Raw genomic sequence first — 24241 nt, forward strand, 5'->3', positions numbered from 1 at the left:
ACGCGACGCGTTCACGCTATTTGTCCGCTCGATTCGGGCGCCGCTCGATTTCCTGCGATAGCAAATTTCGTTTATCGAGTTTACACGAGTTTTCATCCTATCGATTCTACGAATGCCCGGAATAACGTTCTATTTTTTCTTCTTTTTTTTCCATTTCTTTCCCTCCCTCACCCCTCCTCTCTCTCTCTCTCTCTCTCTCTCATATTTTGTTTTTATTTCCTTTTCGTTTTTCATACGTATGTTTCTCGTCGAACGACGCGCTCGAACGAAAAGTTTGATCTGTCGCGAACCGATGCGATTTGCTGATCGTAAATGCGATCTAATCCGATCCGGTATCAATCCTCTCTTTTCCTTCGATCGGTCGAAAACTACGTATAATCTTTGACCCTTCGATAATTCGCTCAATCTTGCCTGACGACCGGCGAATTCTTTCACAGACGTTCCACGATATGGCGGAACCTCTCTATCTCCGTTTGGCTTGTTAACTCGGGGCGCAACGGTGGGCATCGAAACAGCCCGAAGGGACTACTCGACTCTAATCAAAGGCTTGCCTTGATCTTGTGCTCGCAGGTCCGCCGACGATCCTGGTGAGGCCACAATCGCAGCAGGTGAAAGCAGGAGGGATAGCGAGCTTCTACTGCACGGCAGAAGGTGCGCCGCCACCCCAGATCCACTGGCGGAAAAACGGAAAGAGAGTTTCCCGTAAGTTTTCACGTTTTCGTTTGGTCGTCCGCTGGTTTTTCAAAGTTTCGAGAAGCCGTTTCTCGTCTATCGTCCGCGTTCCTGTTCCTCGGTCGATCTAAACGCCAGAGATGGAAATCGTATCGACGATATCGAGTCTATCGTCGCTAGTCTATCGCCCCTTGGCTCTTTCTCCGGTTCCGGTTCCACGTGCAAATCCGGTTTCTCTTTCGTAACTATCTCACGATTTCGTACTGTATTTTTCGTTTCTGCTTTTGTTTTCTTTTCCGTTCGTATTATCTTGCCAGCGACGTTGTTCTCTTCCGATACGTCGCGTCACGTAGACTCGACGATATCGGCCCTTTTCTTTTTAACTAAATTTCGCGCTCGCTCGGTTTCCGGAAACACCGGCTGTTGCCGACCGGTGCGCGACTGCAGCCGGACTCTTCGTTACATCCAGAGTTTCCAGAGATCGACCGGATTGCCAAATCTTCCAGAGTACAACTCGAGGTACTAACTGAAACGGACGTCGCTTCTTTCAAGCAGAAAACCTCGCGCGCCCTTTGGATTTGCCAAACTGATTTCCGGTTCGGGCGATCTTGTCGCCTAAGACTTTGACTACATAGAATATATCCTATAGATATATAAATTGAAGCAATTTTAAACAACAATTTACCAACTAACAGTAGACCTCTTTCTTACAATTTCGTAATCTTTGCCAAAGAGTATAACCAGGTAACTTGTGATTGGTCGTGTATCTTCCATTTATCGCAATTACTTGTCACTATAGCCGAAGAATATTTATCGGTAACGGTAGCTTACGAATCGTAAGATTTTGCTGGTAATATTAGCTTGATCGTTTGTGCGCAACGAGAGTCCGAAGACCGAGTTTGGCTTGGCGCGTCACTCGTTACCACCGGTCGGACGAATGAAAATCGGAATAGGAATCGGAACCGGATCCTGTTGAGGAAGAGTGCGCGGTCCAACTAACCGTTGGAAATTTGCAACGCCGCGAAAAATCGCGCCGGTTAACGGAGAATAGACGCTTTTATCCTCGGCTCGTCGATTGTTCTCGATTTCGAGCTGGTTCGTGGCTCCGAAATTCGCTAATCCAGCGAAACGGAGATAACGACGCGTAACAAAGTTGGTCGTGATCGCGTGAAACGCGCGCGAGGAACCAGCACGAATCGAACCGATCGACCGCCTACGGATACCTTTCTGTCTCATTTGCTCCGCCTCGTTTCGATCCTCGCGATCGACTCTTCTAACAACCTTCGTCCTTCGCGTTCTTCTTATCCTTTTTATTTCCCCTCGTTGTTAGCGATCAGCTGCCTGTTCGCGACATTCACGTCGCGGCCGTGGTATTTTACTCGTTGTGCAAATGTAAAGAAAGAAACTCGAAATTAATACAATTTGATCGCAGATTTGATCGATCGGTAGCGCGAACGGAAATTACTCGATCTGCAGGGGCATAGACACGCCGAATGTGTCCGCACGAGCCTTGAGATTTAGAAAAGTCGCATCTTTCGTCGCATCAAACACGGCCGTACCATGAGCGAGATCGGGAAGACTCGTTTCGAAATCGGTCGAGCCGATCTACCTTGTGGCCAATCCTAACGATCGCTCACCCCGATGTTTCGCGTTATTCCGTAGAATCTCAGTCACGGTACCTGGTGCACAACTATGAAAACGGAGCTTTATTGCGGATCGAACCTGTCAGGCCAGTTCGCGACAACACCCTGTACGAGTGTCTAGCGGAGAACGGAGTTGGGGACGCCGTGTCAGCCGAGGCGCAGCTTAGAGTCTACGAAGGTATGTAAAGTTGCTTTTAAATTTACATCGACGATTGTTCGACGCTCTCGTCGATCGTCTATGGCGTGCGTGAACTACTAAGCTTCGCGGTCCAGCGAAGAAGTTTCGGTTCAGCGTTACATGGCAACATCGTCGTACGGCTATTAACGTTAGCCCGAAGGCAAACGGCGTAGTCGAAATTTAATATTTAACGAAAGGCTGCTAGGAACAGCTGGCGCCGCCGTGGCGCAAGCTCGATCGCTGCAAATTTTCAGCGGTGTGGATAGATTTTGCGCAGCCAACGGAAGCTGCTCTAGAGACTCGGGGATTTTTCGAAAGGTGGGAAAACAGATGCCGGACGCGAAGAAGAGCAGGAAAAAGGACGATCGAAATTCTCGGAGACCGGAGGAAACAACACGGCTATATAACGAGCCAAATTCCGTTGAAATTAAGCGAAACCTTTCTTCTTGCACAGTTGGGTCCAACCACGCGATCTCTCTTTCTCCTTCTATTTATACGGAAGAGCGAACAGCTTAATGGCGCCCAGTTCGGCGACCAGGCGGAAGGCGACGTAATAGAAAAAAAAGCGACTGCCGCGCACCTGCAAAGCTTACCCTTTTCCGGGAAGAATCTCTTAAACTTTCGCGAAACGCCTTAATTGGCTTGGCTAGCTTTTTAATTCGATTCCAACTTCACCTCGCGGATATTTTTGCTGGCAGTTTCTCTCGTATTCTTCCTCTTGGGGAGAGGGAAAAAGGGGGAAAAGAGGGGGGGGAAGAAAAAGTACCGTCCGTTGTGAGAAACCGTTCCGAAGCTTCTCTCTTTCCTCGATTCACGTTTCATTTCTAACCTTCCACCGCAATCATTCTCCTTTCGCCGTCTCTCCGCATTTGCGTTACCGACCGCGATTCGACGCTCGAAATTCATTGGAATTTTTTGTTTCTCTCCTTCCTTTCCCTTTTTTTTTTTTTTTTTTTTTTTTTGTCTCTCTTTCAACCGTCGATTTCCAACTATTTCGTGTCAATGCCGTTGCCACCGGGCACCATGCGAGCCGTCGTCAATCGCTGGATATTCGCTCGGATCTCTCAAATTCGGCCGTGATTTCGATTTGTTACGAAGTTGATTCGACCGGATGATCGCTTTCCCAATGGTGCGATAATACGTCTCTGTTGCTTTATTTGTCGCTAGCTGTAGTCATTAGGCGAGAGAAGTACATCGTCGAACGAACCCTCTAGACCGTAAAATAGGTATCAATTCTAAAGTCAAATAAGAAGCGAATATTAATCGCGTCAAGTTTCTTCGATCATTCAACTCTTCCAACGTTAAAAGATACTTTAAATTCCACGAGAAACGTGATTTCTCGTTCCAACATCATTTCCACGCTCTTTTTAAAACGTAAACCGTTTCTGTTTGCTAAAATACAAAGAACGTATGTATCAAAATGGATTAAAAGCTAAGATCGAGCACCAAACATTTCAAGTTTTCGAAATCGTGGAAAGTGCGCCGCAACGTTCGATCGTTCCCCGTCGGTGAGATTTCGCTTAGCCGACACGACCTTTTCCAGTGGCCGGAGGTCCTCTAATTAAAGAGCGCGCAACTTTCGAGCAGAGAAACGCGAAAACCGATATAAGTTGCACGTGCAAACGTTAAACGGATATCAGCGCAAAGGCATAGTTGCTAATTGTAAAGCGACAAAGTACATGATGGAGGTGGCTGCGGACTAAGCATCTTTTTCCCCGTGGAGGAGTCGCACGCGATCAATCACCGTGGTGCGCGGAGCCCACGCGAAGAACTCTCCCTTTTTTGCCAGTTTTTCTTGTCGGCTCGCTTACGCGAGATCCATGGCCGTGTTTTTGTTTTTGCTTTTGTTGCCGGCGCCCGCTCCCACTTTCGTGGACGGGAGAGTTTAAAAGTTGCGCGAATTTTTCTCCACCCGCCCGAATAAACGGGGTATTTAATTCGGCCGGGCGGCTGAAAAATACGCGCCGACGTTTGCGCGGTGCTGGCGCGTGCTCGCAACGCGATCCTTGGCCAAAGTTGGTTTTGGTAAATGGAGTCTCAGCCGCATAATGAGCCCGTTCGAATATTTAGGCATCCGGCGGTACCGTTGGCCATACGCGCTTCGTTATCGAACGCATCACCGCGATAAATACCTGCGAACTCGTATTAAAGCCGCATTCGGCTAATGCGATTACTCGAAGCATGTTATGTTGCAATAATGTAACAACGTAACATTGGTAAATGCGGTTAAAATTACATGGCGAGCTGGCGGAACAATCGATAATCGTTGTACGTGGCGCGCAGACTTCGTCGAGTCCAAGTAATTATCTCTTTTGTCTAAGTCCACGCTACTGCCACGTAATTTTTCTAATCGAGCGTATAAAATTTTTGTACCGTGGCCTCGTGAAGAACGTGTCGTTGCGTTTCGTTCGATGCTGCCGTATCCTCGTGACGCCGCCATGGATCATGATGCCCGATCACGAAAGTATTCGGATACTCGTGAAAACGTCTTACGAATGTATCGTATAAATGTGTCGAGGGTAACAGAAACGGGTAGAGCCAACTTTGTACTTATTTTTTATATAACAACGCGTTCTAACGGTCAGAAGCTAGAACAGTTCACGCGATTCAAGACGATATTATCAAAGGTTGAATAAAAATAAGCCAGTTATATAGAAACTTTTGTCACAAAGTCTACTACGGTCTCGCGATTAAAATAGATATTGAACAAACTTGGAAGCAGTCTGAAAATGTATAAAAGTATTGAAAGCTATCGAGAACATTGGCTGAATATAGAAATCAGTGGCGACAGTCTTTTTTCTGATTCCTTGCTATAGATATATTGCAACTTCCGATAACGTAAATACAATTCTCAGATTCGTTTCGAGTTTCGCGAAGACTTTCGACTCGAATCGGAAGGACTAAACGGAAATAGACACGATCTTACGAATTTAGGCGATTGAACGAAGAAAGGACGCGTTCTCGTCTAATAAGAAATCGCGCAGTATTTGTCTTCTTTCGCGGACGACGCCAAGTGTCCTGGCGAACAGGGAAATTATATCGCAACGAGGCCGTCTGTTATCTGATCTCGTCGGTGCTCATTGTCAGCACGGCGAACTGGCAAGGCGTCGAGATGCTATCTTCTCCGTTCGAGCAAACCTTCCCCGTCAACGGCATTCTACCTTGTTTTCTAGTGCAAAGTTTTACGACACGACTCGCAAGCTCGCTACATTCCCGTGGATAGTTGGACGAACAAGCAGCGACCACTGGCTTCGCGAATGCTCGATGCGTGGAACGTCGCGTTGGTCGCGCGATGACGTTGTCGCGTAGGAGACACAAGAAATGACGAAATTGACAGATCACCGGTGATCTCCTCGCGTTGCAGTTCGAAATAAGTTTCACAAATGAGGTAAAGAATTGAACTTTGAGTATAGTAATCAAATTTATCGTACGAATCCAACAGAGTGACGGTTCAGAGTGTTAGAACAGAGAATGTCGAGAGCTGATTTTACGTATCAGGTTGTCCGAAAAGTGTCTTTCTTTCGCAAACGTGTTTTTTTTTACAACGGTGCAGCTTCATAGAAACGCGAAACCAAGTCTGTGAAATGTTTATCTCAATAGAATAAAATGGATCGTACGTAATTCGACGAAATAATATAAAACAAAAAACGTTGTGCGTCTGTTATTTCCTCATAAACGAAAGAAACTTTTCGGACGACCTAATACTACGGATTTGGCTCGTATGGAGAGGGTGTCGCCGGGTCCCAGGTCAAAGATGGCCATGCTGCTACTGTCTTCTGACACTGGAACACCGTCTACGTTGTCGTTTCGATGTTTGTTAACATCCCCTGCGGGATGTTCGTTAGATCCCCTTGGTTTTTCTACCGCTAAATTGCGGCTGGGTGACAACGTGTACGTGCGAGGCACGTAACGCGCGTTAAGAAGAGCGGCTGACGGACGTAACGCTACCACGCGCCATCCTATCGCGATTCGTCCAACTTTGACGCGTCTCTCGATTGCTGGATAACCGAATATGATGTTTATCAGAGCCCCGAGATTTTAAGATCTCAGCTTAAAAGTAGCCTCTATTGCAATCGTGTCGTACGATTTACGGACGCGTGACGTTTGCATATTCCGGACGAAACAGGATTAAAAGTTTGGAAGCCGCGATATGTAACAGAAAGGAACCGGAGGTAAAATTTCGCGACTCGTCCGGAGTTATTACTTACATACGTGTTTCAATTATTCGGAATAATTGACAGTTTCCAACTGTCCAACGGAGAGGAAAGTGGCTTGGCGTTATCGGAAATCTCGTTTGTCTCTCGATTTTACAAAACGTTCGTCTCTGACGAGGGACCGTCATAACGCGACGGTTGGAAGTTTCGCTCAACGTTTCGAATAAATTTTCCATCGGAAGTTTCTCGGCTGCGAGAGCGACGCGATGCGACGCGGCTCGCTGCATCGTTTTGTCGGATGCCGAAGCACGATAGCGGTCTCCATAAAGGGCATACAGTCCCCGTCCTAGCATTAGCCTAATTTCGAGTTCCGCGGCAGGTGGAAATTAAATTTGCACAAGGGCTAAGTGGCATCTTCGGTTCCCGTTGGCTTGCACCGTGAACTATCTACTTCGAGTTACGCCCGGCATCGAGCTACGCTACAAGTTTGTTGCCGTGTCGCTCGTTCGTGAAATTCCCACGAAATAATTCTTTCAACCGAGTCTCCAGCGATGCCAAAAGGAGCGTCGCTGTCGCCAGCCCAACTGTACCGTTCGAGATCGCGACGTAATCGGTTCGCGACGATCAACGATGAAAGTACTTTTTTATCCTTTTTCTTTTAATCGTTGTATTTGCGATACAATGACGTAGAAAATTTCTGTTCGAGCTGATCCATTTACAATTACGCGCTATGTCAAACTATCAGGTTGTCCGAAAAGTGTCTTTCTTTTACAGACACGTCTTTACGCAAACATGAAACCTGATCTACCTGAACGTTGTGATCTTTATGTCGATAGAACAAAATGTATCATACGTAAGTCGATAAAGTAATACCAAACGAAAAATGTTGCGCGTCCGCTATTTCCTTATAAAACGAAAGAAACTTTCCGGACGACCTAATATGATATATATATATTGCGTGCGTTGTACGAAGCATTTTGAATTTTGCGCCATTACCGTTCCATCGGTGGAGTTTGATATCCTTTCGAACGATGGAAAAACTCTATTCGCTTGTCTTCTCGTCTTTCGATTTATTATCGAAATACGCGCCTGCGAGTCATCCTCGACAGTCGACGATTCGGTCGGCTAGGCTCGAAAAGACGAGACCCTTAGAAACCGTGGCTTCGGACCTCGTCTTTATTTCGATTGCCCAAACCCGGGGAATCGCGTCTCGTCCAAAGGTAAACGCGACACCAAAGATTCCAGTCGATACTGAGAACCGAATTCAACGAATGCTTAATTAACGAGTCTGGAAACAACGTAGTTTTCCCTCCACCTTACCCTTACTTTCTTACTCTTTTACCTTATCTGGCATTCCTCTAGCACGAGAAAACAGTTTGAAAGACAGCAACTGGTACGCACTCGTTTCCTCAAATTCCTGTATCGATGCTCTTTAACGGCAGATCCGATAGAGGCAACTTCGTAGAAAAATGGATCTTTGAAAGTCGCGGTTTTTCGAACGATCGGATCGTACGGAAGAAACGCGTCTCGTAGATATTGCGAGATTTTCTAAATTTGTGATCCGAATGTAGCGACGGTATGAGAAAAAAAGCACGTGTTAGGTTGCCCGGAAGGTATCTTTCTTTCGCAGACGTGTTTTTTACAACAGTGCACCTTCGTAGGAACGCGAAATCAAGTCTGTGAAATATCGTGGTGTTTATCCCGACAGAACAAAATGGATCGTACGTAATTCGAGGAAATAATATAAAACAAGGAACGTTGTGCGTCTATTATCTCCTCATAAAATAAAAGAAACTTTTCGGGCAACCTAATATAAGCCACGTGAAAATTAGTTTTCTTGCTACGAACCAAAAGGAACGGCAGTTAGGCGTTTCGAACTGCTATAATACCGCGATTATACCACGATTATACCGCGATCCTAATTAGCGTATAACGTTTCGAACGGGCATTCCCTGGGCAGTCAAGGCTGACAATGGAAAGAAATTCTTGTACGACTAACGAACCAGCCGGGGAAGGCGCGGAACGGTCAATATTGACTCTCTTGGAAGTAAAAGAACCGACCAACGGAATATCCGCTTCGAACGAGAGACTCCTTTTGTTGTCTCGGGAGACGTTTTATTTCCCGTCTCTTCCACCGGTTGCTTCGTTCTTCCCGTTTCTGGATTCGATTTCGTATTTTTAAGCGGCGCAACAACGCGAAGCTCGTTGGCGAAACCCGAACCAAAGCGAGAATCTTACGTATATATTTCTTCTCGTCCGTACCATCTTTCGAGAAATTCAAGTTCGTTAACACAACACCATCTAACAGCCGGTGGATTCCCCGGGAAAATGGTTGCCCCGGTGAAATACCATCCGTCGTGTCTTTCTGAAAATGGATATCGCAGGAATCCGGCAGACGAGGAGTGAGAGAGACGACTCCTTGGTGCGTTCGAGTCTCTAGCACGGTTGCCGATCGATATTAATTCTTCTTCCATCTTTCGATAGTTTGTCGTACTCGGGCAAACCGATAGTCTGCTCCCAATCGCGCGAACCGGTCGTCTTTCGAAATTTCCACGACTGACCGTGCTCGAGAGCTTAATTTCGTCGAAACTCGTTGCACGATAGAATCGAAATAACGAGAAGACCGGAGATCGTCCCGGGTAAACGCTGCCAATCCCGAAGGAGAAGATAATGAATAAAAAAGAGGGGTAAAAACGAAGGATGGAGAAGATTAACGAAACGCCAAGGGGATGAAACGAGGACGAACCGCGAACCTTCGAGCTGGATATACAGGGGGATACACCGTATATATGTAGGTGTAGGTACATGCGTAACTCGGCCAGGAGGAACGAACGATTAAAAGCTGATCCGGGATGAAGTAGCGGAGTTGAAAGTTTCGTAGCGCGAAGGAAACCGCTGTTACCCCTTGCCCTTCTCATCCGCGAACGTTGCGAAGCGAAAGAGCAGGTTTTAAACGCGCTAGAGGAGAGTCAACTTCTGTTCGCTTCTTCGTCCGCTTACCCGTTCACCGGGTTCCTCCGTCTCCGTGAACCGTATCGAGGCGGAGTATTCGATTCGTCCGAAAAACCGGTCCCTTAATTAGCAATTAATTGGCACATAAATTAGCTGCGAGTTTTCGCTCACCGCACCGTACAACCTCGTAACTCCGTCGTACGTCCTTCCTCCCAACCCTCGTCGTCGTTCATCCCCTTTTTTCTATTCTCAGCCGTCGCTACGACACAGAGATAAGACCGACGCCAACTATTTCAGCAATCAAACTTTCCCACGTCCGTTGGAAGTTTCCCGGACCGTGGCTCCCCTCGCTCCACGCGTCCATCGGATCTCTGTATCCCTTTGCCGATTACGAAAGCCGACGTCGAAACTAGCGCGGTTTTCTTCCAATCGGTGGAAAGTGGCCGAGGTTGACGGCGAAACGGGAAGAACATCGTTGCCGGCGGTAACACCGTTGTCCACGAGGACAGCCAAGTTGCTGGCGTCGACGTGTCGTTCGATTCGAGGCAACCTGTAGCTCGTCGATTGGTCCACGGAAAGAATTCGTCGTATCTCCTTCGGCGACCAGTCCGAACGAACGACGACTAACCGACCGCGAGGAAAACTCGATAAACGACGCGTACACGCGATACGACCATCCACGATATCGCGAGCTATCGCGGTTCAACCTGCAGCCTGTCTCGCTTCGAGGAATCGAGGTCCGACGAGAAATGGACGACGAGCCGTTTCAATGGCAATCGAGACTCGACCGATAATAGAAAACGATAAAGGAGAGAAAAATCCGGCTCGCACGGCTCGCAGAAAGGCAAGGTGGAAGAAAGAAGGCGGAGAAGACGTCTTGAATCGGACAAATCGAACGGTTTCAGGGTTATCGCGGAATAATGTGGCATTTAACAATGGGTGTTTGGTCCCCTCGGGTGAACGCGAGGATCGCCTCGATATATGAACCAAGAGGACCGAGATGGGTAAGTCGGGAGGAACGAGAAGGAAGGTGGAAACACGGCGGAGCCGCGGGTGGAAGGGCGATCTCGAGGTTCTCTAGCCTTTCAGAAACTACCGTGAGCCACAGCACGCGCGCGTCCCTTATCGAAGTCGATGATATTCGGCCCGTGTGCCGCGATTTTCTCCATTCAACGTACTAACCAAACTCCCTAACCCGTCTCTCTTCTCCCGTTCCTCTCGACGAAGAACCATTTTCCGCAACCTCCGCGGAGTGGTTTTACGATTTCATGCTCCATTTCGCCCGATTCGTCGATCTCTTCGGTTTTCCTTCCAACCGACACAACCGAGAGGAACGTCTTGAATTTTTCCGACCGTTCGCTCGATCTCGGCCGCGCCGTTACGTAGCGATTTTTATGTCTTTCCCCGACGTCCGGCCAACGAAACACCGACCGTCTTACGAATTTTCTCGTTCTTTCGTTCGATCGATCGGTGGTTACCGCCTTTTAATATCTCGACGGTTTTACTAGCGCTAGAACGAGACGCGATCGTAACGTAATTACATCGAGGAAATTTCAAACGAATTCGAAAACGTATGAAAAAGGTAGCAAAATGTAGCGACAAAAGTGCGCGAAAGAAAACTTTCAGAAACGCTTTTGTATAAAACGAGCCAGACTCCTCGGTCCTCGGGTAGTTGAATTGAATTCGCTTCGCGTCGAAGGATCGTCGAATCTGCATCGTCGGAGCGCGTACTATAGCGTAATTAATAAGGCGGTAGGAATGTACCGTCTTCGTTTCTGCTCTTGCCGTGTCGTTTTTACAAACAGTCTTTATAAACGCAAAGTTAAGTCGTTGAGAGTCGAAGATTAAACCGTCTTCGAACCGTGATTCGACTAAGAGCCTCCGCCGCGCGTCGTGCGGAATTCTAACTGCTCCCTCTCGACCACCTTTCTTTTTCTCCTCCTATTTCTCTCCCTTTCTATACGTATTTTTTCCTCTCTCCCTCTTTCGCCGATGCTAGCCGCCTCCTCGTTATGAAAAGCAAGCAAGCAGAGACCGCCCCAGCCGAACCAATAGTTGCAGCCAAGGGATCATCGACAACTTGGCTCGACTTTTCAACTCTCCGACTAAGATTATAGTTACGTTGGTTGGTAATCGACGCGGAGCCGCGCGAACGACGAAACGGATGAACTCTTACGGCCGTAATTATACAAAAGTTACCGCAGACGGACCGATTATAATAAAAAATTCATTAGTATAATTTTCATCGATGTTAATTTTATCGCGAAATGGGACATCCTTCGGTCGTGATTAAAATTTTAAAAGTTTACTCTGGATATTTATAATGCTGATAAAATCGACCGGCATAAATGAAATATGCTGTTTAAATTTCTTTCCATAAATACATCTATTCGATTTACCACAGACGTATCAAAAAGACACGCGTACACGTATCCATGTGTACGGAAGCTTCGATCCGTGCAATTTTTTAGTGCACGTGTAACCGTGTATGATTCTACGTGTATCATTAATGCGTCCTTATTTCGATTAACGTGACGTTTTTTTGAATATCGATACCAACTCCGCAGTCACGGAGACAAATTTCGAGATCGTAGATGAGAAAATGAAATTAAAGGAAATGATATATTTAGAAATAGCAGCGAGATCATACGCGCGTAAAATCGAAAAAGTAGCTTAAAATCGGCTGTTGTTAACGCCTTAACATTTAGCCAACCTATACGCTGCCCACCCACCGTGCATTTGTCCAAGTATCGAGGACTAATATTCGCCACTTATAAAACAAACAAGTGTAAAAAATATTTGATATTTAATTATATTTTGCGCTAATGATTTTATTTAACGATTTCACATATTGTTTGTACAGAACATCAAATTAAAAGTAAAAAAAAATTACAAGTAAAATTAAAAACATTAAAGATGTCTAAAGATACAGTTTTTTACAGTGTGTATAATCGTTCGATTGTAATTTTATTTGGTCATAACTGATAGTGTAACCTTTTAATTAATTTCAACACCGCTAAATTGGCGTCTTTTATTATATATTTTATAAAAGCAGAAAAGGTGACGCAATTAATTGGCAACAATTCCAGTTAAAGAATAACTAATAATAACAATAACGACGAAAAAGAAAACGCGTTGCTAAAGTCAAAGAGGAAGATCTGCTCGTTCGATTGGCCGAGTGTCGAGAGGCGCGTTGGCGTGAGTACAGGTCCGCCGTAACCACAGGCTGAGATCGTACGATCGTACGATGAAAATAAAGGAAAACGATGGAATATAGGAAAAACGTAATGGGTATTACGGCGAGCAGAGAAGAATACCGGTGGAAAAGGAGGGAAGAGAAATCGGCAAAGGGAAACTTTGTTTCCGGAAGAGGCAATTCGTCTCCCCGGCATCCGTCGCTTGGCAGACGGAAGCGTATCTGCCGGTTCTTGCCGTTCTAATCTCTCGCGGTGAAGATTGACGGGTTCGTGTCCCGCGAACCTTCGAGAAAGGAAATCCCAAGACAAAGGCAAACGTCTCTCCGTTTTCCTGTCTTCCCTCGCTTCGTTTCATCCGACGCGGTCTCCTTTCGTCCTCGCAGGCATCGAGCATCCGTTCCGAGTCCGAACACGCGCGCACTATCGACAGACCGAAATAAATATGAAATTCCATCGACAAAACATCAACGAAAAGATCGAACCTCGGCGAACAGAGGACCGTGACGCGTTCGCCTCGTTGAAAGAGGAACCACGCCGGGGTGGCTCTGCATTCTCGTACGTGAAAAGCGACCTCGATCGGGCGGAAAATCCGGTTTTCTCGGGAATTAAACGCAGAAGGAAGTCACGATCGATCCAAAAGAACCTCGACTTTCGCGAACTTTGCCATTCCCAAACCTCGGAGATAATCATTTGGCGTAGAAATCGCAATTTTTTGTTGATTCGCCGCTTTCTTTTATCGGATCGGATCAGATTTGACGCTGATTGTTCGACGAACGTCGATGTGTAGCCAAGTTCGTATTTTTACGAATGATAAGTAGCTGTTAGAAAAAAAAAAAAAAAGGAAAGAAAAGAAAAACGGAACTTGAGCAAATATTTGTTCTCGTTCGATTCCACCTACTCCGTTTATCGGATACATCGTTTGTTCCGATCTTCGAGAAACTTGCTTTCGTTCGACGAGAAGGAAAACACTTAAATATTCTTCTAAAACCACGTAAAAGCGATTAGTTGTCGAAGAAGGTGCGATAAATCACGAAAAGTCAACGTAAAATTAAACTGGGGAAGCTGGATGCAGATAATGAAAAACCGAACAAAAAATTGGAAAAACACGGTTCGTCGGAGTTAGCGGGAAGAACATAACGTAACTGTGTCGCATAAACACGGGGAAATTACAGGCTGAGAGTGGCGGCGCGGGATCGATAATTGATATTTTGATTCGAGACGTATCGTTTAATCCACGGCCATTTTTGGCTCGGTTCCTCTGGCAGCGATCGGCTGTGAATATAATTCGCGGCATCGATGTAAATTAATGATGGCGAGCTCTGGCGCGTATCGGGCTTTCGCAATTGCAGACGCAACTGCACGCGTCCAATGCCGTTTCTAATTTCGAGGCTATATATTTCGCGGAATACCTCCGCCGCATACAGAGTCGGGAACGCAAACAAATCCAAATTCAGCAAGCCGAGGTTAGTGGAAACGGGCAGGTCGGCTGGAATCGCCGAGGCCTAGACGAACGAGTGTCGCGATAGCTGGGCTGACGAGTCTCGCCGGCATCGGGCCACGGTGATTCCGAAATTAATTAAATCGGATCGTTCTCTGTGTACAAATGGACTTTTTCGTGGAACGTTTGCCGACCGGTTATAGCGGGTATCGCGGGCCAACGGCGCGCGCCGCAGTCGACGGAATTTCGGGGCAAACGTTCCAATCGGTCAAAAGTATCGGACGAGGCTTGGGTAGCGGCTGAAATCGCGACCAGTAAATAACGGAATTCGTTGCGAGCGAACGATGCGACGTGAACGTTGAACGGCGCGGAGGTCTGATCGTAACTTTAGTACGCGGTATCTCGCGAACACGACGGTAATGCGAACGATAATAAGCGATTTAAAAGCATCGAGGGTCGCGTGGCTCGAACGAGCCCGAGACAATTCCATTAAAAACGACGACTGAAACGAAGAGGGAGGCAACCGGAATAGGAGATAGAGTGCGAGAGCGCCGCGAGATTGCGGCAGACGGGGCAAAAAGAAGAGGCAACTCGGAGCTGGACTAATTCGCCGGGCGCGTGTTTCGTCATGCTCGCCAACTCGATTTAGCTCGTAGATTGAATCACGCGGACCGAAAAGAACGAATACTAATTTCTTTAGAGACGAGTCGAGAGATTCTTTTCGTCAAGGAACACGGTCCGCTTTTTTTCCCTTCCCCGTCGCGTCTGCTACCAGCTTCTCCGACTTTTCGTACTTTTTCCCTACTTTTGCTTCCCCGTGCTCTTCTCTCTCCCACGTTTCTTCATCTTTTCGCTCTCCTGCGAATCGTCGTCGTTCGTTCGACCCTACGGAAGTACCTATCGAGCGATTTCTTTCTCTCTCCGACGTCGAAGCCAGAGGCTAAGGGTCGAAATTGTTTCTTCTCTCCTACAATTACGAGCAGCGGAACACTCGACTTTTTCCCCTTTCTTTCTTCGGGCAAAAACAGAGAAGTTGCAACGAAGCAGGCTACCTCCGTAGATGACTCGTTAAGGAACTTTCCCCTTGCGAGAGGGATAAACCCGGTCTGCCAGCTCGCAAATAACCATCAGCCCGCATACTAATTATTATTTATTAATTACCAGCGTGCGCCACTCGCTTCGCTTCGCGAGCATGTACGCGCGCGTACCTCTCAAAGGGAATCGGTCGGCGATGGATCGAAACGCGAAACGATATACCGAATGAAGTTAATGGTTTGCCTATATCTCGGATTATTGTGCAAATAGCGGAGAGGAAATAATTTTACTTTAATAACACCAGGTAAAGAGAATCCCATTTGACGAAGGAACGTATCGCGAATCCTCCGATGGTATTTCCCATCGTGAAAGACGAAAAAAGCCGAGCCTTTGAGCCAGATATTGCCGTGTAATCGACGACTTGGAAATCGAGTATTTTTATAAGTAGCGTGTGCTGCGTTTCGATCTCGAGGTGGTTTCCACGGAAATTTCGAATATCGTCTAGTCGCATGCGCGTAATTTTTCCATCGTCTCGTACGTTTGCACGCGCGCCGCAGCGCAATTTTTTCTCCTATAAATATCTCGGCTGGTAAAAATAAAGAACATGCGATTCTCCGGTTTGCTCGATTTGACTTATCGCTTGGAACAAAGTGACGATTACGTCGCTAGTTGGAGATTTTTATTGGCTACGCTATCGCATACATGTATATCGCCGGCTATAAATATTAAGACATCTATCATCGCTACATTTATTGGAAAACTTTCGTTTTACTTTATTTACCATTTTTACTACGAATTTTTTGAAATCAGTTTTATTATGCCACGGTATTAAGATAACCACGCGCAATGCGGTGATCGTTCTAATCTTGTAATTAAAAGAGTACGCGTTATCCGAGCGGCGATGAAAAGACAAGTATAATAAACATTAACCTCGCATCGTCCAAGTACGGAACTGCGTTTGCACGATCGCGAGCGAAGCCAATACGTCTCGGACAAAGAGATATACCGCATTAAATAGACGAACAGTTTCTACAGATGGTCGTCCTCTTTCTCGTTTTACCTTATCCTTTTACGAGAAGCCAGACAGGCGCCTTTTCTCTCTCCGGGGACTCGTCGAAGAATATGGAATTGTTCGTCCGACCTTTTCGAGTTACTACGACGCGCGGTAGGAGATGGAAAATTTTCCAAAAGTCGCCCCTGCCTTCTTTCTCGCGCTTTCCTTTTTGTTTTCGCGCGCGTTTAAAGGTCGCGTCCGGAATGGCCCTTTTTCGTAACGCTGGAAAAAAAACGACACGCTAAACAGCGAGAAGTGGACGAAAGAGGAGGAGGGAAATCGTTTACAGGAAAATACGTTGGTCGGAGTGGGTTCGCGTTGTTCGACGTGGCTTCGGGAGACAAACGTGTCGGAAATTCGAGGCAATTCGCCCGAATGCAACGAAATTTGCCGGCATGTTAGCAGGATAAAAATGTCCTCGTTGTTCCCTTTCCCTCGTAGACCCGTTCCTCCTTCCTCTACCTACGACGTTGCATCGCCTTGCGTTGCGTTGCGTTTCGTTTCGTTCCTCGGAACATCGAGGTAAATCCTAAGTGCTGGCGGATACACGTAGCTCTGCAAACGTGATTACGCTCCGACGACTGAAAATCGCAGGAAATGAAAAGGAGGGGGGGAATGAGGACGAGGGGACAGAGGAAAACTCTGGCAGATACGGCGGCCACGGAAAACGTTCGCAATTTAAATCAAAGGTAGAGCGCTGCGTCGGAAACGGCTGCACAGCCGGCGGACGTTACGCGGTAATAACGGCTATCAGTCAGTGAAATGACGCTCATCATATTTTCATTAGAATAATGGTCGAACGATGAAAGAGGCAGAAGCCGTGTGCCCGTGGAAAACGAGAACGCTGCGCGGTTCCACGGCGTTCCGTGACGCCAAGGCTGTGGAAGCCGAAGGACGAGTCACGGAAACGGAAGGTGAAACGGTAAAACTCGCGAAGCAGAATTCGACGATGTCCAAAAAAGTACGGAACCTGGACCGTGTTTCTCCGGCTTTCGATAAACTCTCGGCGGAAAGGTTGGGACTGAAGTGGCTCGTTACGATTCTCAGAGCCGCCGGATTACTCGTCGAACAGCGAGCTTTGATTCCGCGTAACGATATCCTGCTCTTGCTCTCGCGCTTTCTCGGAATTATCGAAAAATCCAACGATATCGTCGCGATGCCGTAAGGATCGTAGAAGAAAATTATTCCTGTTGCTTGACTCGCGCGGTTCGCTTTGTTCTTCTCTCGCTGTCTGCGCTGCTCTTTGTTTCGATCGCAGGTTAAAAGTCGATAGTGGTAGCGAGTTAAAAGATGCTTAACTCTATTTTCGCCTTTGCCGTATAAAAGAGAAGAAAAGCAAACAGGCGACTAATTGCTTTACGCCTCTCCTCGTCTTTCATACGCTAAGCTTTTACGATGTAGCGACGTAGCTATGCAGCGACGACAAATTCAAAAGCTTTCGTCCGTTATTCCCCTCGTGCGAATCGTGAAATAAAACCCTTACATTCGTCGAGTTTCTGCTCCATGGATCAGAACGACGATGGAAGAGAACTCACCCCTCTATCGAAGATTTAAGGGTGGATCCGTGGCACCGGCTGGCTGCGAATATAAGTCGTCCGCCTAAAGGATGAGCTCGATCTCGGGAGTAGGGTCGAGGTACGAGAGAGTCTCGATGGTATGGCGGTCAGGCTACTTAATATGACCGATAGAAGCCTCGGTAAGCTATCAAAGTGTACCGTCCGAGGCTAGCCGCCGCGTCGCTTGCCCGCTGGATGCTGGCTCAGCCGTATTAGTTATCGTTTCGAAGCGACACAGCGGTTCACGAGCGGCTATTGGCCGGTTCCCTGGTCCCGGTTATCGCAGAAAATCAAAGTCAACCCGAGACTCGTGGAAATCGGCCGGCTACGAAGGTCCATTGAATTTTTACGACCTCGTTCTCGCGTCGCGTATCTGCGATGCCATCTAGGGTGAAGAAGGATCCAGGACGAGAATCCTTCGGCCCGCTTCGAAATACATACATCGGTGATCGAACAGGCTACCAGTGGTTTGGTAGCGTCGCTCGAGAATTATTCGAAATGCGCCGCGGTACATGGTGTAGCGTGGAGAACGTTTTATTCGCCCTGCAAATCCAATGTAGTCGGCCCAAGATCCCGGATTGCTAGGGAAATCCGGGGAATGCTTAGAGCGGCGTCAGTTGCGGTGCATACGCGCGCCTCGCATCGGCCTTTCTTCATGTTTATATGCAGCGGCAAGAGTGGACCGGATTCCCGACGAGAGCGGAGTAATAAATAGTCGTTGCCCGACACGGGTTTTCCCCCTAGTGCAGGAATCCACGACAAAATCGTCGTTGAACGCGTTTCGCCTGCTATTTGCATGATCGTTTACAACCGTCCGGTGGACGAGCAGCTTCTACGGGACCACGATTCTCCTTTTGCTTCGGGCCACGCTTCTTCCCTCACCTTTCTCCAACCGATAGTTTTAATCGTACTTTACGTTTATTCGTCTACAGCCGCAACTATTTTGTGCGATCCTCTGTAACTCTATACTCGTGTATCACGAAAAACGTTACGTCGACCATGAAGAATCCTGTAAAGAGAAAGAAGGTCCGTTACAACTTTCCTCTCTTCGAAGGTGTATGCATGTGTGTGTGTGTGTGTGTGCGTCGAACTTTTTCGATTAGTCGTTTATGTCGATCGATACGCAATAACTATATTACGGACGCATATCAAAGCAGAAGATGAACAAGACAGCTAGTAAAAGGGGATACTTTCGGAGTTTCCCCGATATCGGTTCAGGCTCCAGTTTTCTCACTGCCCTTTCGAGAAACAAGCTTTATTCCAAACGTCCGTTTCTCTGATTCCTCTTGTTTATCCGTTTCTCGTAAGTTGCCAGCATTTTTTCACGAACTCACGGATACGCTTTTACGTGTGCGAAGAAACCGCGGATACACGAGGGAGAGAGAGAGAGATATCGATACGAAGATATTGCCACTTGGAAATGTAATGCGGCCCGAGCAAATGCGCTTGACCCGAAAAAAAACTCGCCAGCACATCGGGCGGTTGAAGAGCCTCGACAAAATCGAAAAGATGGAAAGTAGGGTTAAGACGAGGAGGAGGGGATTAGTTTCGGATATAACGGAGAATATAACGCCCAAGTGCCTCTTGCGTCTCTATCGCGAAAACTTGCCAACCTCGCCTCCCTGCTCCAGGCATGGATTTTCCAGACAAAAAATAACTTCTGCTCGGTCTCGTTAACCGGCGACCCGTGACGCTTGCGATTTCGCGATCCTTCCCCGGCATGGCGGTTCCTTCTCGTCATCGAATCGAACAAAAATCCCATCTTCTCTGACCCCGATCTCGTTTCCATGCGCTTGCACGACCGCGACTCTTGGAAATTCCCTCCGCTCGATGAAAAGCGAAAAACGCCGAGACAACTGGAACACAGAAAGGAGGTAGAAACGTCGATCTATCAACGAAAATGAGGATAATATCGTTTCGTTAAAATCGCCACTGTCGAAAGGTACGAGGAGGAAAAAAAAAAAAAAAGAACTGAGCAAAGTTAGGGAACATTTTGTATTCGTACGTACAGGCAGAGAGAGATTCGTGCGCGTTTACATGTAAGGAATATTTTAATGCCACTTTACGACTAAAAGTTTTAACGGAAAGTAGCTACAAATTGAACGATCTATTAGGTTCGAGGATACAATTGACAGAGGCTTTTAAGAGGCAAGTTTCTTCGGACGGCGTTGTGACATAGTTAAAGCAGTTCTATCTATCATTTAGTTTACGAATAATCTAATAAATTGTAATTTTACACTTGTGCAACATCGCGCATCAGAAAATTAAGAATCACTGACAACCGTTCGAAAGGTTAGATAACGATAAATAGGTATATTCGATATTAGAATGAAAATTTTCCTAATTATTCGTATTAAGATGAAATGTCTTCTGCTCTCGTATCCACCGTTGTTTCAATCAATTTTGACATTTGTATTATCAAGTTGTCCATTGTATTTCTTGTTATTCGCTTCTATGCATAGTAGTATATCTGACACCATGGATCGCGTTCAAATCTCTGACAAGATTTTTCAAGCTTGATGTGCATTATTCATCGTACATTTTTTTCGTACAAAGGGATTCACGAGGAAATTACGCGAACCAACGCTAATTAGCGATTCGTTATTTTGCTGTACTGCTTGTAAAAGATTTTACGAATACCAGCCAGCACGTGTGTCTTTCCTCTTTCACACAAATGTATCATCGTTCAAAAATATCCGAATACTTGCTTAGTTTTAACAAGATATACCTTTTAATTATTACACAATATTAAAATCGAGCGTTAAATCCAATAACAAATATAAATCGAATTGCGATGATTGTATCCTTTGTAACTACTTAGCTGCTCGTAATGGAATATTAAAAGCTGGCTAAAATGGTTTTTGGAAAGCAACGTACGATGATATAACTGGCGCTTGCAATTGCAAAATTTTATAGGAATGCTTGTTTCTTCGTGAGCTTTCTATCCTCGGATTCTTTTATTTCTTACTCGGAATAAGTACGAGATCTTCTTCCAACGGTAATTCGATCTTCTAAAACTGTACTAATAGCACTTGTATAAGTAAATAGCATTATTTTCAGTATCTTTAGTAAATAATAAATTTCAATGCATAGCCAGTTCCATAAAACGTTTCCAAATGTCGATTATATTCAACAGAGATTTTCAGACTGTTAGTTTATACGTTTAAACACCAAAATCGCGCAACGTTCGAGAACTGTAACATCGATCGTTCAATTATTTCGAGGATAATTTAAATAAATTATCCTCGTATCAAATCGATAGACGTTGTTGCAACGCGTATAATCGCGAGCGTGCTATTCTCGAGTCCGGTATTCAAGAATTTTCCTAATCCTTAATCTAAATCACGACCAGTCATATTCTTATCCATACTCGTATCCTCCCCTTTCTGTCTGTTCTCTGCCACTGTCGCTGGTGCCTGCGAGAATCGCGTAAAATCTCAGCCGCTATAAATTGGCTAATTATAATCCAAAAGGAAAGGAGGAAGGGAAAACGGCGGTAAGAGAGAAACAGAAGGGATCCGAGTTTGGACGGTCGCTTCTCGTGACGTTAATTGGAGAAGTCTATGACCTCTAATTGGCTCTTCTCCCCCACGCCTTTCCTTTCTTCCTTTTCGCGTCGTCTTTCAACCATCCTTTTACGCTCTTCGCTTCCCTCGTGCCAAGTGGAGGGGGAAAATCTCTCTCTCTCTCTCTCTCTCTCGTTATATGTTTTTCTTCTCTTCTCTGCTCGAAGCAAGAGAGGAAACAGAGAGACGCGAGTCGATCGAACCGCGAACGTCGCTTCTAGCGGGGTGAAACGCTACAGAAGAAGCCGATTCTCGGGAGCGTCGACGAAAGGGTGAAACGGGTGCTCTCGCCGCTTGAGAGGAAACGTAAGCGGACACGCGAGCAACGGATACAGTGGCTTCGTAGGACGTAGGAAAACATAGACGAGTTGACGAGTTGAATGGGCATTCGTAGAAGTGGTAGTTGGGTCGCCGGTCCGCCGCGCTACTGAATGCTATACACGATGGTGGTACAATGGCCGAAGCCGTGGCTTTCTACAATACCGTTGGAAATGGCCACGCGATAAATTCCTGCAACTTTTATCGAATAGGAGGGCTAACAGGCCGAGCGAATATTGTGAAAGTTCTGTCTGTACTCGTAGTTGCGGCCGACTGGCCAGTCTGCAACCCGTGCTCCTCCTCCGTACCAAAAACCCTCCACCGTCTCCACGCGTCCACCTCGTTCGCCCTTTCATTCCGTCCACTTCTTTCCGCCGACTGACTTTCTTTTCAGAAGCATCGGACGCTAGCGCTTATCCTGGTCGGGATCATTCACCGGACGGATCAAAAAATTGTATGCCGTTGCCGAAAAAACCCGGTCTGCAAGAATTTATTCTCCCATAGCTGGTCTACTTGCACTCTTTTGCATCTTGATAATTCGCCTATCGCTTTTCTCGCTTGCAATTGCTAGACGCGCGTGTCTCGTATCGGGTATGACGGCGCTTTAAGAATTTTCCGCTGTTATCTACCTTTGGTTCGCTTGCTTTTCGACGCTTGGCGCGGGTGAATCGAATTCCGAGTCACGCGGCTCATTTCACCTTTGTTTCTTTAGGTCGCCTGCTTTACATATTACCGTTCCATCAAATTATATTTACGACGGTTTGCGGTTTCTATCGCGCCTCGTTTCGCAACTGTGCAACGCGACAATGTACGTGTACAGTGCTTCTTACCAGTTAAAGTAGATCGTAAGATCGAAAGCTTGGAATCTCGTCGCGAAACAAGCAACGACTGATTGCTCGAAGGTTTTACCTGACAAAGGGGAAATGACGGAGGAGGAAAAGGAGAAGGCGAAGGAGAGAGACGAGGAGGAAAGAATACAGTCGCAAATAAATGCGAGATCGTTGGAGGTCGCTGGAGATCGAGGCATCTAAATAAGTAGCTCCGGTTGGAAGTAACGGAGGCGGAAACATCCTCGAAAACCGTTCGTAGCCCGCATCCGAAAGATGCGGGTAGTTCTCTGGCAATTATACTAATGGAGATTGGGCGGCTGTCGGAGGAGGATTGCCAACGAGGAGGAACCGAATCGCGTGGATCGAAGACGAGGCAGAAGGTAGAGACAGAAGCAGAAACAGAGAGGCGGAAGCTGGAACGAAAAGAAGAAGGAGCCCGGAAACGGGAAGATCTGGAAGAAACTAAGTAGACGGCTACGAAGAAGGAGAAAGTAGGTAAGAAGGGGGCAGTGGTAACAGCGAAAATGGACGGAACAGTTGAAAGAGCAAAGAAGGAAGGGGTTTGTACGTCGAGTGAAAAGTGAGCAGCATTTGAAGAGGAAACCTTCTGGTTATCCGGAGAGAAAGGAAGGGATAGCCCGACGGACGCAGACGGTAGTGGGTTCCACTGCCGAAAATAAGAAGAGTCGTAATGAATGAGCCTGGCTGAAGAGCGAGGGACGACTAGCGAGCAAGGGACTAGGAACCAAGAGAGACACAGAGAGAGAGAGAGAGAGAGAGAGAGAGAAAGGCTGGAGTATATAAGAAGAACGGAACGGAGTTCTAAGAGTCGTACGGAACACTGTGAGCCAATGAAAGCTGCCGAAAAGTGCTTTATACGAGAAGTGCATTCAAACGAAAAAGTATATACGTTATTCGCCGGTGTAGCACGGCGGAAGTTGCTAGCTCGTTGTCGTTGCTTTGATCTGGCTTTCACGCTCGCTAAGAATACGAGGCACGCTGCTCTACTCGACGCGTTATCAGCGAAACAATATCGTAACGAAGATGGGAAAGCCTGTAGACACTCGGAGGCCGTGATCGTTTAAAACTACCCGAGAAGCTGCGGATCCATCGACTCCATTTGGAAATCGAATCTCGAAACGCTATCCGGCTGGCATCGGTCGACGAATTAATTTATCACCGCGTTCCCAGTGTCTGTTGGACGAAACAACGAGCAGGAGGAGCAGCTCGGGCTTTCGATGGGTAACACGGTCACGGTACGTTGAACTATTAAGCGAGGTTACCATCGATCGCATAATACGAGACGTCTGCGAATTTGATCGGTCGTATCCGAGCCAAATTTCTGTAATCGGCGCAAATGATTGCAGTCTGCTTTATACGCGGTACTCGAAGCTGAGCCCTCGTTGTAGTATAACGTCACGATGCTGGCCACAATTGGAGTAAATATTTGAACGCTAATTGAACTATTCTGCGCTACGTATAACGTAGGCCGCCTGCTAAACAGCTACACTCGATTGTGGCAAATCATAATGGAAACGTCATTACGACACGCGCTATTGGATCCCGTTTTCACATAATCTCCATTCCTCGTAAATATCCGTACTGCTCCGATTCGTGAGCCAACGTCTTCCCTTCGCCGTGTCCACAG

At 46.7% G+C, this 24241-nt stretch overlaps 1 protein-coding gene across 17 annotated transcripts in view; it reads left to right on the plus strand.

Moving 5' to 3' along the window:
- LOC100643094 (tyrosine-protein phosphatase Lar) overlaps window positions 1-24241 on the plus strand; it is a 278042-nt gene that overhangs the window by 179751 nt on the left and 74050 nt on the right. For all 17 annotated transcript variants that reach the window (XM_048412226.1, XM_048412236.1, XM_048412227.1 and 14 more), the window contains 2 exons: window positions 571-702; window positions 2335-2493. In XM_048412226.1, the coding sequence (XP_048268183.1) occupies window positions 571-702; window positions 2335-2493 (291 nt within the window). The remainder of the gene's footprint in view (window positions 1-570; window positions 703-2334; window positions 2494-24241) is intronic.

Source organism: Bombus terrestris, chromosome 14, assembly GCF_910591885.1.
Source record: "Bombus terrestris chromosome 14, iyBomTerr1.2, whole genome shotgun sequence".
In the NCBI taxonomy this organism is placed as follows: Eukaryota; Metazoa; Arthropoda; class Insecta; order Hymenoptera; family Apidae; genus Bombus; species Bombus terrestris.